Here is a 14,153-nt window from a genome sequence, read left to right as displayed (position 1 = left end):
TATCTACAAGTTCCAGTTGATCTGGTTAGTTTTAGTTTTGGGTTTTTCACATCTTCCGTTTCTCTCCTGATGGTGTTCATGCTTCCCTTCATGTCTGTGAACGTGTTTATGGTATTTATAACACCGCTGTAAGCTCCTTATTGGATAATTCCATCATCTCTGTCCTTCGTGGCTCTGTTTCAATTGATTGGTTTTTCTCCTGGTTGATAGGTTGTATGTTCTTACTATTTGGAAGGCCTGATTAATTTTTTATTGCGTAATCGACATTGGGAATTTTTATATTGTTAGGTGCTAGATTTTGAAAAAACATTGAACTTTGTTCTGATTTACAGGTTAGTAACATAGGACCACCTTGATACTTTGGAGGCTTACTCTTAAGATGTATTATGGTAGAGGGGGCACCTGGGTAGCTCAGTCAGTTAAACCTCTGCCTTTGACTCTGGTCATAATCTCAGGGTCCTGGGAATTGGGCCCCACCTCAGGCTCTCTGCTCAGCAGGGCAGCTGCTTCTCCCTCTCCCTCTCCGCCCCCCCCCCACCACTCATTCCCTATCTCAAATAAATAAAATCTTTAAAAAAAAAAAAAAAAAAGAAGGTATTAGGGCAAGTCTATTGCAGCCCTTAAATCTGTTGTTAATTTTGCCCCATAATGAGGGGACCCTACCCAATTCCTTACACATCGTCTTTCCTTTCTGGTTGAGGAAATACAAATTATTTCCTCCCTGCCCCCTCCACTTGGTGCTTTCTAGTGATTCTTTACCCAATCTTGTGGAATTTGACTCTGTACTTGGGCAAATCAGTATTCAGCAGACTTCAGGGAACCCTACTGAAGGTCTCCAGCATGCGCTTTCTTTACATAACTCCCTCCTCTCTGGTACTTTCCCTGTAAATATTAGCTCCCTTGGGTCTCCCTAAACATCGGCTTCTGCCTCTTCAAATCAGCAAGACCTCTGGGCTCTGTTCCCGTTCCCTGTCCTCGTGCTGCCGCCTGTGAACTGCGTTCAGGCCAGCTGGGCCAGTGGTATTATTCACCACATTTTTTCACCCTTTTCTGGGATCAGAACCTGGGTTATCTGTCCGAAAGCAGCGGAATTGTGATTCACAGTTGTTTCCAACTGGAAGGGCCATTCCTGTGGCAGGTCATGCTTCGTGGGTGGAAGGGCAAGTCCCCGGTCCCCTGCCTAACCCGACCACCTCCAGACTCTTTTTGGTGCATGGATTTATTTGTTATTTGACTTTCAAGTCCAAAATACAAATATAAATAATATGTCTAAATTGTGATGAGATCATTTCATTATGCCTTTTCTCTTGTTATTACAGTCTGTGCAACCACCTTTTTTAGTGATTAGAATATGTTCCTTTGAGTGGATATCCTGGAGGTCCTTTTTTGTTGTTTTTTGGGGGGGATGTTTTTGGTTTTGTTTTTTTCCTGGAGTTTCTTAATTAACCCCTGCAGGACTGAACATGTAGATACTGGGGAAGCCTCTTCGCTTGCTATTTAAAATTGTGGCCTTGGCTTCCAGGGCCTCAAGCCTTGAACTGAGAACAATGGAAGATTCTGGCAACCCTGAGCCAGTGTCATTGGCTTGTTCATCTCCTTGCGTTTGTGATTCTGCCTGTAAGATTATGTCTCGGAAATAAACCACCACAACAACAAAAGCACAGAGAAATGATAGTAGAATATTGGGCAAGTAGCTTAATAGCAGAAACAGTAGGTGCCTATTGGAAACGGCCCAGAAATTAGGTACTCGGTGTGTGGTTCAGCAACCCGTGGGGGATCCTACAACGGAAGACTGTGTGGTCATTTGTAATGACAAGCCCGGTACTCAGACCGTTTCTGCTCAGAAATGATTCTATAAAAATGGCAAGGAGTCGCAGTGAAGGGAGGAAAAGAGGCATGTGCCATTTTGTCTGTGTATTAGCAAGAGAGAGACCGTGTGGGCTGGGGGTGGGGAGGGACAGCAGGGGGGAGAGAGAGACTCTTAAACAGGCACCATGCCCAGCATGGAGCCCGACACAGGGCTCAATTTCATGATCCTGAGATCATGACCTGAGCCGAAATCAAGAGTCTGAGTCTCAATCCACTGAGCCCCCGGGGCGCCCAGTATGTACCATTTTGATTCAGCTGCATATGCACAAGTAAACAGAAGTTGGGAAATGATGGAGCAGGCGTTAGGAATTAGGGACCTTGGATGTCTGTCCCAGCCCTGCCTATGGTTTTTTTGGTGTGATCTGGGGCAGATCCTTTCCTGTCTCTGGGCGTCAGTTTCCACCTCTGACAGGGAAGGGGGTTGAGAACTTAGTATCCTATAGGACTTTGGTTTGGTTTTGTTCCGAGTCAATAAACTGAAAAGATGGGAAAGCACACTTGAGAGAAGTGAGAGAATGTGAGGTCCCTTAGGCCCCTTGCTGTACCTGGCCCCCCTCGCCCATTTCTGAGCTAGAACGGGGTTGTGTGTGGGTGTGAGGCCTCCCAGGTCGAGTTGGGGCAGCGGTTCCCACCCACTGGGCAGTTACTCTGCACCTGGCCCCGTGCTCTGGTCTCTCCCTGCATTCTCTCTGGTTGGTCCTTCCAACCCATGTGTCCCACCCATGTCCTCATCTTCCTTCTTCCAAGTCACAGAATTGAGGCTTTGCAAGCATCGGAGGTTGTCTGAGCGGGAGCCGGGGTTGGGACCCAGGCCTGTGTCCTAGAAGTCTTGTTTGGACTTCACCAGCCCTGCTGTCATTCTCATCTTGTGAGTTGGCAGGCCTCTTGCACCTCAGGGTCACATGCTGTCCCCTTTGTGCCCGCAGCGGACAATGAGAACAACATCGCCTCCAACCAGTCCCGATCACCGCCTGCTGTTGTAGAAGAGAAGTGGAAACCCCAGGCCCAGAGGAATAGCGCCAACAACAGTAGGTCTCTCCCAGGCCAGAGCCTGGGGGCTCGCAGAGGTCCTCCCTGTGCACCTCTAGCCCTGGCTCCGGTCACTGCCCTCTGCTCCCCCATCCCACCACCTGTGCCTCTCATGATGGTGCGAGACCACGTCTGAAGCTCTTACACACCTAAGACCTCACCCGTGGAAATTCTGATCTCACTGCACAGGCAGAAGGAAGCCTGGGGAGAGGAGGTGACCTTTTTGTGGTCAGAGCACATGTATTTAGTCATAGAGTCACAACTGGAATCCACTGTCTGCAACTTCTGTAGGCTGCTCTTTCCTGATGCTGTGGCCTCATTTATTTTAGAGATTCCTTTCTTAGGGGTAATTCCTATCTTGAAAAAGTTAGACTAGTTGGCTTCAAGAGGCTAGGTGAATGACACATGCAGCAAGTATGTTGCACACGTCCCACTATATTCCCTTCCCATGCTCATGGCAGGCATTACTAGTCAATCCCAGAACGTTATTCCTCTGAGGCTCATGGTGTGCAAGGTGAAACCTCCTCACAGTTCTAATACTAGGTGCTTGAGTGGTAGGCTGCCGCCAGACAGAGGGACCTCAGATGCCAGGTTTAATGACCTCTCTCTCTTTGTGTCCTCCGCCAGCCATAACCAGTGGCCTGACACCCAACAGCATGATCCCCGAGAAGGAGCGGCAGAACATCGCAGAGCGGCTGCTGCGGGTCATGTGCGCCGACCTGGGTGCCCTGAGTGTGGTAAGCGGGAAGGAGTTCCTGAAGCTGGCCCAGACGCTGGTGGACAGTGGCGCCCGCTATGGGGCCTTCTCGGTCACGGAGATCCTGGGCAACTTCAACACGCTGGCGCTGAAGCACCTGCCGCGCATGTACAACCAGGTGAAGGTGAAGGTGACGTGCGCCCTGGGCAGCAACGCCTGCCTGGGCATCGGCGTCACCTGCCACTCACAGAGCGTCGGCCCCGACTCGTGCTACATCCTCACGGCCTACCAGGCCGAGGGCAACCACATCAAGAGCTACGTGCTGGGCGTCAAGGGTGCAGACATCCGCGACAGCGGCGACCTGGTGCACCACTGGGTGCAGAACGTGCTGTCAGAGTTCGTGATGTCGGAGATCAGGACGGTGTACGTGACAGACTGCCGGGTGAGCGCATCGGCCTTCTCCAAGGCCGGCATGTGCCTTCGCTGCTCAGCCTGTGCCTTGAACTCGGTGGTGCAGAGCGTGCTGAGTAAGCGGACGCTGCAGGCCCGCAGCATGCATGAGGTCATCGAGCTGCTCAATGTGTGCGAGGACCTGGCAGGCTCCACGGGTCTGGCCAAGGAGACCTTCGGCTCACTGGAGGAGACCTCGCCGCCGCCCTGCTGGAACTCCGTCACCGACTCGCTGCTGCTGGTGCACGAGCGCTACGAGCAGATCTGTGAGTTCTACAGCCGCGCCAAGAAGATGAACCTTATCCAGAGCCTCAACAAGCACCTGCTCAGCAACCTGGCGGCCATCCTGACGCCCGTCAAGCAGGCGGTCATCGAGCTGAGCAATGAGAGCCAGCCCACCCTGCAGCTAGTGCTGCCCACCTATGTCCGGCTGGAGAAGTTGTTCACGGCCAAGGCTAATGACGCGGGCACCGTTAGCAAGCTGTGCCACCTCTTCCTGGAGGCCCTCAAGGAGAACTTCAAGGTGCACCCGGCACACAAGGTGGCCATGATCCTGGACCCGCAGCAGAAGCTGCGGCCTGTGCCGCCCTACCAGCATGAGGAGATCATCGGCAAGGTGTGCGAGCTCATCAACGAGGTGAAGGAGTCCTGGGCCGAGGAGGCCGACTTTGAGCCCACCGCCAAGAAGCCCCGCTCCGCCGCGGGCGAGCACCCCGTGGCTCAGGAGGACGATCGGCTGGGGAAGAACGAGGTGTACGATTACCTGCAGGAGCCCCTCTTCCAGGCCACCCCCGATCTCTTCCAGTACTGGTCGTGCGTGACCCAAAAGCACACGAAACTCGCCAAGCTGGCCTTCTGGCTGCTCGCGGTTCCGGCCGTGGGGGCCAGGAGCGGGTGTGTAAATATGTGTGAGCAAGCACTTCTAATCAAAAGGAGGCGGCTGCTCAGTCCGGAAGACATGAACAAACTCATGTTTCTGAAATCCAACATGCTTTAAGACTTCGGGACGCTGACAAGGAAGACAAGAGAAAGAGAAGAGAAACGTTAGGGAAAAAAAACCACATACACACACACAACACTGTCGCAAAGAAAAAGGAATTTAAGTTCTAAACACTGTGGACCTCATTATAAACGCCCCCCTGGAAACTTAAGTGCTTTTTCGGCGTGCGTGTGCATGTGGTGTGCGCACGCGTCTGAGCGCGTGGGCCGCGGGTGTGCAGCACGGGGGAGGGGGTGCTGTGCTCGCCTGCGCGGCCCCCCACAGCCTCGTGCACGCGTGCACACACACACACAACCCTGGTGCGTGCACACACGCCTGCTCGCGGGCGCCTGTGCATTAAGCTGCGTTGTGTCAGGAAAGCTATGTGGGAAAGAGGGAAGACGCTTCACCTCCTTTTCTCAGTGAGGGGGCTGCAGAGACTCCATTTTCAGGTGTGCAGATTGGTAGAAGGCTGATGTCGTAAAATGTTCAGGCAGCTGAGATCTGAAGTGACTTGACGTTCTCTGTCCTTGCCCCATGGCTTCCCCGTCTCCCCCTCTCCTGTCCCCCTCCCCCCAGCCCTCCTGACCACACCGCCTCCCCCAACCCCCGGCTGCTCTGCCATGGATTCTCCAAACTGCATCAGACGGACAGTGTCTGCACTGGACTGTGTTCTCGTTCACCTTCAGGGCATTGAGCTGCTGCCGCCGAGCTTCCTCCCCGTTGGCGGGGGTGGGGGTCCCGGGGCAGCCGCCTTAGAAACACACCTATCTATCTCCCCAAATCAGGAAAGGAGACTTTAAGAATATAAAGCTGACTTTTTGCTTTTTAATATAAGATAGAAAAAAAAGACTTTTTTTAAAGAAGTATAGATACTGTCTCCACTCCTTAATAATTTTTTTCCCTAACATTTTAGCAGTTTTTACCTTTTTTTTTTTTCTTCCCTCAGATTTGATTTTAGACTCTGCTAGGAGGCACTGAATGTCTGTAACTTATGTTTTGGAGGTTTTTTTTGGTTTTGTTTTTTGTTTTTTCAGTTGCCCTTTTTGTTCCTCAAATCACACTGTAAACTAGCTCATCTCAGTGGTACCTTCAGTAGCCTAAGGATTTTATTAGCCCTCCCTGCACTGTCCCATGTTCATGTATTCGAACGGCCAAGACCTCGAACTTGGCTTTGCTGTTTGGAAACCAGGAGTGGGGCTGGAGTCAGAGGTTTCACGGACGTGGGGTTCGGTGGAAGCCATAGGGAAGCGTGTGGCTTAGGAGTGCTCGTGAATGTACGCGCAAGACCCGCCCTCCCGCTTCGCCGCATCTGGTACCACGAATGTCTGACTTCTGTACCCAGAGTGCATCACACTACTCGCCACGTCACTGACACTTCCAGCTCAGCAGGGACTCCCGAGTCCCTCCATGTTCACATCCGTCGCACCTCAGACCCTCAGCCCCTCCCCCCTCGCCGGGGCCCCATGGGGTTCCTCTGGTTCCATTGCCCCAGACCTGGGAGGGGGGTCCTTCCCCTCTGTGAGCCTTGGCCCTCCTGCCAGGACAGTAGTTGAGCTTGGTGCCTTGGGGGCCAAACGGTTGATGTCTGGAGGGCACAGTGGCATCAGGCCGCATTTAATGCGAGGCTGTGAAAGATGGATTTTTCTCTCTGTGAGCAGTTTAGGTTCTACACGCTCAGTCCAAGTGCCAAGAGCGTGGCCTCTTTGCCCTCCCAGGAAGTGGTTCTGTCAGGGTCAGCACCTCACCCCCCCCCAGCCCTCCCACGAGTAATGTGCTGGTGGCCTCTGGCCCCCCAGTGGCCATGGCTAGTGGGATAGATAGTTACACTGAGGGCTTCAGGCTAAGAATGACCACCTTCACAGAGGGCTCTTTGCAAAGGCATGTTTCACCATCTTGAGGGTTGACCAAGTCCGCTCCCTCCCTTCTTGGTAATAAAGCATTACTTAGCAGTGAGATACCTCGATTCCAAAAAGCACTGTACAACAGGCCCCTCCCCGGGTCCGTAGCAGATCGGGAAGTCAAGTTGGTCCAAACACTCGAGAAGGCTTAGGATCGATCTTAGACCAGAACGGTGTGCCTGGGGGCCAGGCCTGCTCATGTCGCCTCATGAGAACTAACCCAGCTTTTCCCTCGAGTCTTGGACAAACTGAAATGCATCACAACAGGCTGTTCACACCTTCGCTCCTGCAAGCGGTGGTCTCAGGAACCAGTGTGCCCTTGCCTCTCCTGGAGAAGTTCTAGGTATTTCCCCCACATTTCCAGCCGGGGTCACACCACCAGAAGAGCCTCCATCTGCACTGGACAGTCACCTCATGTCACGAGAGAGAGAGTGGGAGCAGCAGGGATCTGATTTTTGGGGACGTTCCAGAAGGTAGCTGCGAGGCTGCTGCAGAAGGGTCCACGACTTGGCACTTCCCACCACACATGGAGGATCAGAGCTTTGTGTGTTTGGTGGGAGCAGAGCCTTGGAGCCCACCATCCCTGTCCCGAGAGCAGAGCTGTTCTGCATTGCCCCATTATCGGGCCAGACATTTCACTTTCTTGCAGAACCATCAGAGACCAAGCCCAGAGACTCATTTAGAGCATTCCATATTCTCTTCAGAACACGGGGCTGTCTGCCCTCCAGAATGAAAGTCTGTAAGTCTGGTTAGCTACACTCTAAGTGTCATACGTGTCACCCTCGTTCTGCTCTAACTTACCACCTCCTTTCAACCCTTTGGGCTTGGCTCGCTCTGTAGGTTTAAGAGAGATGCTGCTAGGCGCTCTGAAAGCTGTCTCCTGGGGCTGCCTCATCTGGATTTGGTAACAGGTGGCAGGTAGTCCTTTGCCTCTTGCAGCCGCTGGTTTCCCCCGAAAGGTGTCACCAACAGGAACGGCTGTATCAAGGTGCCCCTTCGGCCTGCCTCATGCATGCGGTTCCCGTAGTGCAAATCTTGCTGCAGTGAACAGCTTAGGAAAACCCAAAGATCTCACAGGTCCAGCCACTGGTCCCTCATTTCCAGCAATATCCACCTTATCCAAATTCTAGTTTAGCCAAAGGATTGAGGGTCGACTCTTCCAGTTCATCTCCGTGCTCCTCCCCTGGCACTGACCTTGCGAAGGATTTTGTCTTCGGCTCCCTGCGTTCTGTGACCACTGTGGGACTTTCTACCACAGGCCGTTGGTTGCTGGCAGGCCGGGCAATAGGGCCATCTCAGTCATGTTTTTGGCAGCTTAGTGTGGTCGTCTGCTGAACTTGGACACAACTTGACTCAAGCCATGTGATTCCCGGGACGGAAGTGGTCTGGTTTTGACACACGTGGATCCCAGAGGGGAGAAGAGAGAGCACGCCTCCATCCTGCAGGATGTCCTCCCCTCATCTGATGTCCATTGGCTTCACCACCAAAGCCAAGGCCAAGGATTGCAGCCTCATGAGTGGTCGATCTGAGTGGCCTGGGCGCGGATGCTCTGGTCCCAACACCATTCTCCCTCCCAGCGCCTGGGCCCACCAGCCAGGCCTCAGATAGTGGTTAGAAACCGGGAAACAAAACGGAAGGGCCTGGTGAGCAAAACTGCCGCTGGATCCCCGAGCACGTGCCACCCGACAGCCGTGGACTTCAAGTTCAGGCTTTGGCTCTTGGTGGGAAAAGGGTACAAGGTTTCCTGGTCAGGAGAGAACGGTCCAAGGAAGGACTTTCTTTTTACACCTGGTTCGTAAACTGGCAAGTGTTCTCCCCTTGAGTTTCCTCTTTTATCTCCTGCACTTTGAAGAACCCCCAGGGAAAAACTCTGCAAGGCGTGTTTTCCACTGTGAAGCTGAACCTCGGCCTTCGGGGGTCCCCTGTGCTCGGCTGAGGCCACCTGCTGCTGCCTGGGCTTGGACTAGACTCCTCAGCGAGGGGCCACCTGGAGAGACATCAGGGATATGGCACGCACTCTCGGGGGCCACACATTCCCAAGAAAGGTTCGGAGTGAAGCTGAGTTGTGGATGGAGGAGGAAGGTCCTGTGAGCAACAGCCGGGAAGGGGACGGTGCCTGGATGTTGTCACCATGATGGACGTGCTCGCGAAGATGGGAAGAGGAGGCACACGGGGTGTGGTGGGCAGCTGCCTCCTGCCCGGCGGAGCTGGGGTGAGTTCATAGCTTTGCCCTTGGCCTTGAGAATGGTGGCAATGCCCGTTTTCCTGGGATGTACCTGACAGCTCCTGGAAAGGCTGCCGGTTAGAACAGAGTGGCTGAGTCCGGCCCGGGCTGTCCCCTGGAGACGGTAGGCGAGGGCTCCGGTCTCAGTCCTGCCAGCCCTGCCCCAGCTCCAGCTGGACCTGTCTCTCTCTTCACTGTGGCTCATGTTTGCTAGGCCAGTTATGGTGAACCAATGATACGGTGTTGTTTTTCCTCTTACGTTTCCCTCCTGGGTTCCCTCTTCAGGGTTTTCTGGAGGATTTTGTTGTCGCCGTTTTGTGTTTCTTCCTCTCTCATTTGGGTTTGAGGGTCGTGGTCAGTAGAGGCCTGCCTTTCCCCGGAGGGGGCCCTGTGGTTTCTGGGAGAGGAGGCACCTGCTTCGGCTTTGATGAGGGTGAAGATCCCGGGGTCGCTGTTCACTGTATTCACGTCCCCGCCGCTGCCATGGGTGTTGCTTCCAAGACCCAACTCCTGTCCAGAGAAGGGTTGGCTAGGTCTGCAGTTGGGCGTCAGCATCGGGACCCACGGGTCCTACCCACCTGCGCGTCCCCACTGGGCACCTTGACTCTTCGAACCAAAGTTCCTTAAAGGGGCACAGCCCAGCCTTGTCCACAACCTCAGGGGCCTGGGATCCCTGTGGCGCTTCCTGATGTCCAGTTGGCCGAGACCGTGGGGTCTGAGACCAGCTGGAGGGAAGCCTCCTCCCACAGCCCAGGTGCCAGCCGGTCCCTGCCCGGGGCCCTCCCTCCCGCCCAGCCAGGGTGGCCGGGTTTCCCGGGTGGTGAGCCAGCTCGTGGACTGGCGTGGGGCTGGGACTCGCCAACCGGGAGAGAGGGGACCTGCTGGGCAGTGCGTCCGGGGCCATTCAGATCTCAAGCATCAGGAAATCATTTTGTACAACCACCCGAAGCAGAGATATTTTTTAAAAAGCGTAAATTATTTTTCAGTTGTGTTCTGATCCTTTTTCTTTTCCCCCTGCAAACTTCACGTCGGTGATTCTTTCACATCAGGTAAATCTTGAGAAAGCCTTGGTGCCCCTTCCTGCCCACGCCCCGCTCAATAACCACGTGCGTGCACCCCCCACCCCTGTCCTTTCTCAGTAGTTAAAGATGTTCTAGGCAATACCATAGGCACATCTGACTGTGTCTCTCTCTCCGAGTGCAAGAAACTCAAGTCATCTTAAAAAAAAAAAAAAATACAAAAAAAATTTACAAAAAAACAAACACAAAAAAAATATCTTTTTTAGGCCAGAGTTTTCTACAGGTATTAATGAATATTTTTCTTAATCCTTATAAGTTTTATGTGTTTAATATTTCTTAATACCGGTAGCATTAATTTATACTTTTGTAGCAACACAATATTTTTATAAACAGCCAGTGCTTGGCTCCAGTCTTCACGAGGGGTTCATGCAGGGGCCCTCTTGGGGCCCTGTGTACCATGTACTGTATTTAAAAAAAAGTTACCTAGTGTCACCCTTGCTGTGTTAATTAACAAAAGACGTTGTTTGCGGTCTCCCGTGTCGTCGGTGTGGCTCCGGCGGCTCTCCAAGAGTCACGTTGCATGGGGGTTGAGTTGACGGTTCTTGTGATCTGTAAACCCCCGAGACCAAACTTGAGGGTTTATTTAGGGTTTTCTGTTTGTCCTTTGGGTTTTTTCGTTTCATTTTGTTTTGGTACCGTATCTCCATTTACAGCCAAATCAGTTTCGTGATGTTTAAAACTTTTTCTGATGTCAAATGGAGGAAAGGAACAGAAAAAAGGAAAAAAAAAAAGATTTTTACAGAGTAATAAAATTTAAAACTGAGCTGTTTAAATGTTGCTGTTTTTACCTGTCTGTTCTTGTCCGAAAGTGGGACATTCCCAAGGAAGAAGAGGAAGGTTCCACTTGGTTCCTTAAATCGCCAAAAGCCCTAGCCCAGAATTCACCCCCCATCCCCCGAATTCTTGCAACATTATTTCCCAGTTGGTTGATGCCAAGGCAAAAAGACATCCTTTTAATGGTTAGAGAGGATCAGTTACTTAAATGATTTCATGTCAGTGTTGTATTTATGGTTTTACAATAAAACGACCTTTAGGAAGATGGTGGTGTGTGGTCTTATTTCTTGGGTTTGGCGTTGGGCCATGTCATCCAGCGTGGCGCGGGGGAATAGAGATGGGAATAGAGATGGGCGAGAGGCAGGACCGCTGGGCGCGACAGAGTCAGACGGAGTCCATGCTGAGGGGACACGGTGAGGTCAGGGTATCATCTCAGCTGAGCGGACACGTCCAGCCCAGAGTCGGCTCAGCGCGTGTGAGGTCAGTGCTAAGGCCCCTGTGGGCCTTGCTTAGGGACCCTTGTCCCGTGGAAGGAGGATGAACTTATGAGTCCTACATGTCTGGTGTCTCAGGGACACAGCCACGTTTGCCTTGTGGCCACTGCTGTGCCTCTTGGCTCTGGTGTCCTTGTTCTCAGCACCCTTGGGTGACCGGTGTGACTGTGTGTTGTATCCCCTTCCCTCTAGGGAAGGGTGCGGCTTTGCCAGATTGCTGATGACATCTGTGGCTCTAAACGTGTTAAAAATCTGTGTCCTCCACAGTGAGTTCTGGGGTACCAGCCTGGGTGGACTTCAGCTCAGTCTCACCCGGAGCCTCGCACCCCTGGCACGCACGTCAGTGCTTCGAGTCAAGCTGAGGGCAGGTCGAAGGAGAGGTGAGGCCCCCAGAAGGTGAGCAGCGGTCTGAGTGGGCCGGAGGGTGCGGGTGTGCTGCTGTCGAAACAGTCTGTTGTGCTTTCTCCTGGCCTCAACCAGATGGTGGGGTGCGGTCCCCGAAGAGGATGTTGCATGGATTGGCCGGACAAATCCCACCAGATCGCATGTGGAGCATCCTCGACAGGCTGCCGAGCTGGACCCTCCGTCCCACAGGGCATGAACCCTGCCCTCAGGACCATCCTGTGGGAGTTTCCTGTGACAAGTACCCCGGGGACATGGCCCAGAGCAGTTGACTGATGTTTCATCGAGGAGTTTCCATGCCATCTAAAACAAGTCAGGAGTCTCCTGTAGCTCAAAGAGTCCTCTCCCAAGTCCGAACATCACAGTTCCAGAAGGCCAAGGGCATGGCCCAGAGCCTTCATGCGGCCGAAGGGCCAGCCTCTGGGTTTTTAAAAAGAGGGGTACGTGTTGTTACTAAAGCAGCCACATTGATTTTGTACCAAATGTGACCAGTATCTTGAAGAGAAGATTTCAGGTAAGGATGCTTGAGAACCACGCTGAGTCTTCATTCAGGGCAGACTGGACAGAAGGATTCTGTGGCCCGCGGGAGTGAGTGGCCCGGGCTCCAGATTCCGGGGCACAGACGTGCTTCAACCCCTCCTGCCCGTCTCTGGGACCTGACAGGGCAACAGGCCAGCTGGGGAACCACAGGGGAGACCCCGGCTAGAGGGACCTTCTCCCCTCAGCCCCTGCCCCATGGCCTGCAGGGTGCTGTCCCACGGCTGCTGGCATGTGTTTCAGGAGAATCAAGAAATCTTAGATTTTTTTTAATGGAAGACCCATTTTTAAATGGTGAGTTCGGAACTGTGAAAAATACCTTAGGAGCCAGCATCCCGTCTCCAGCTACAGCTGCTTCCCGCCTGAGGCTTGTTCTCTCTGCTTGAGGAGGTTGTCCGTCAGGGCCCTTCAGAATATTCCTCTTCAGAGCACTGTAGGTGGCCAGCCCCGGTACACAAGGCACGAATGGGGGATGGGGGGGCGGGGTGGGGAGCAAGGTATGGACGTGGAGCATGGTGACCTTTGTTCAGGCAGAGAGCTTGTCTGGTCTCCCTGAGCAGTCGCCTGTGTCCCTGCCCCTGACCCACCCACTCCTACCCAGAGAGTCCTGGCCATGACTGCACACTATCCCCTCCCAACAGTCCTCTGCGGGCGGGGGTGGGGGGGACCGGGAAACTCCAAGCTTAGGACTTTGGGGAGAAGCAGGGGCTCTCTTTCTGTTCTGGCCAAGGGGGCTGCAAAGCTTTCTAGCACCCAAATACTTGTCTCTGGATTCATCCCTCCCTCCTTCCCTCCTTCCCTCCTTCCTTACGAGTCTCGTAAGCAAACGGGCTAAGGGCCTGAGAGGGGCCCTTGACTGAATTAGGTGCCAGCCCTCAGCACACGGGTCACCCTGCAGAGAAGAGGTGTGCCGGCTTGCCTCCCACCTCAGAGGACACAGCCGGGGGCTTATCCTGCCGCAGCACCTCTCCAGGCTCTGGGTGGATGGGACCCAGCAAGAGGGATTTGTAAATCAGTTGCTTGTAAATCCTGTGTGTCTCCGTTGGAAGCTCCTGGAGTCATGTTCTGAGGCTAAGTTGGTGACCAAACCACTGTGGACAGTCTGCCTATTCTTTCTCAAGGGAGGACAAGCCAGGCCAGGCTGAGGGCTTCCAGCCCTGCTCCGGTGCCTTGCTGGTCCCTGGCGCCATGGGAAGGTCAGTGAATATTCTTCCGGGGCAAAGGGTCAGAGTGAGGCTCCCAGGAGATGGGATCTCGAGAGCCTCATAGGGAAACAGCCTGAGGCTTTTCATCCCGTGCAGCTGGTGCTGGGACAGGGCTGTGACCAAGGTAGGATGCTGGAGTAGGTATTGGTGGCCCCAGGACACAGACTGCTGCAGGCAGGGTGGGTCAGTGGCTGTGACCGGGCCCGGGGCCTGGGCACACGAGGGCACAGGCCTCTCCCAGAAATAAGTACCCAGAGGTTTTTCTCCCCTCCTCTTTTCTGGCTTTAATAAAACAGTCCCATTTTGTACTACTGTGGAGTACACAGAATTATGATTAAGGTCTCATAATTTGCGTAGCCAATTTCACATACCAAGGACTGTTCTATTTCCAGCACAAATTCTTTTCATTTCTGGGGGAAGCTGGGGTTACTCCCTCCCCCCCCAATCCCCAGCTTGGTCTCCCCCCTCCCTGCTACCTCATTACACGCATGAGGACAATGAACAGTCACGACA

The 14,153-nt window shown here is 53.4% G+C and overlaps 1 protein-coding gene across 6 annotated transcripts in view; it reads left to right on the top strand.

Annotated features, from left to right (window-relative positions):
* ZNF618 (zinc finger protein 618) overlaps positions 1-11,282 on the top strand; it is a 183,858-nt gene extending 172,576 nt beyond the window's left edge. For 3 of the 6 annotated variants that reach the window (XM_046023168.1, XM_046023169.1, XM_046023167.1), the window contains 2 exons: positions 2,796-2,897; positions 3,526-11,282. In XM_046023168.1, coding sequence (XP_045879124.1) covers positions 2,796-2,897; positions 3,526-5,042 — 1,619 coding nt within the window. In that variant the 3' untranslated portion in view covers positions 5,043-11,282. The remainder of the gene's footprint in view (positions 1-2,795; positions 2,898-3,525) is intronic. The other 3 variants (XM_046023171.1, XM_046023170.1, XM_046023172.1) reach the window with 1 other exon arrangement.
* The last annotated feature ends 2,871 nt before the right edge of the window (positions 11,283-14,153 follow it).

Source organism: Meles meles, chromosome 11 (genome assembly GCF_922984935.1).
Source record: "Meles meles chromosome 11, mMelMel3.1 paternal haplotype, whole genome shotgun sequence".
NCBI classification, from domain to species: domain Eukaryota; kingdom Metazoa; phylum Chordata; class Mammalia; order Carnivora; family Mustelidae; genus Meles; species Meles meles.
The sequence above is the reverse complement of the archived record's forward strand: the minus strand, read 5'-3'. Positions and strand labels throughout refer to the sequence as shown.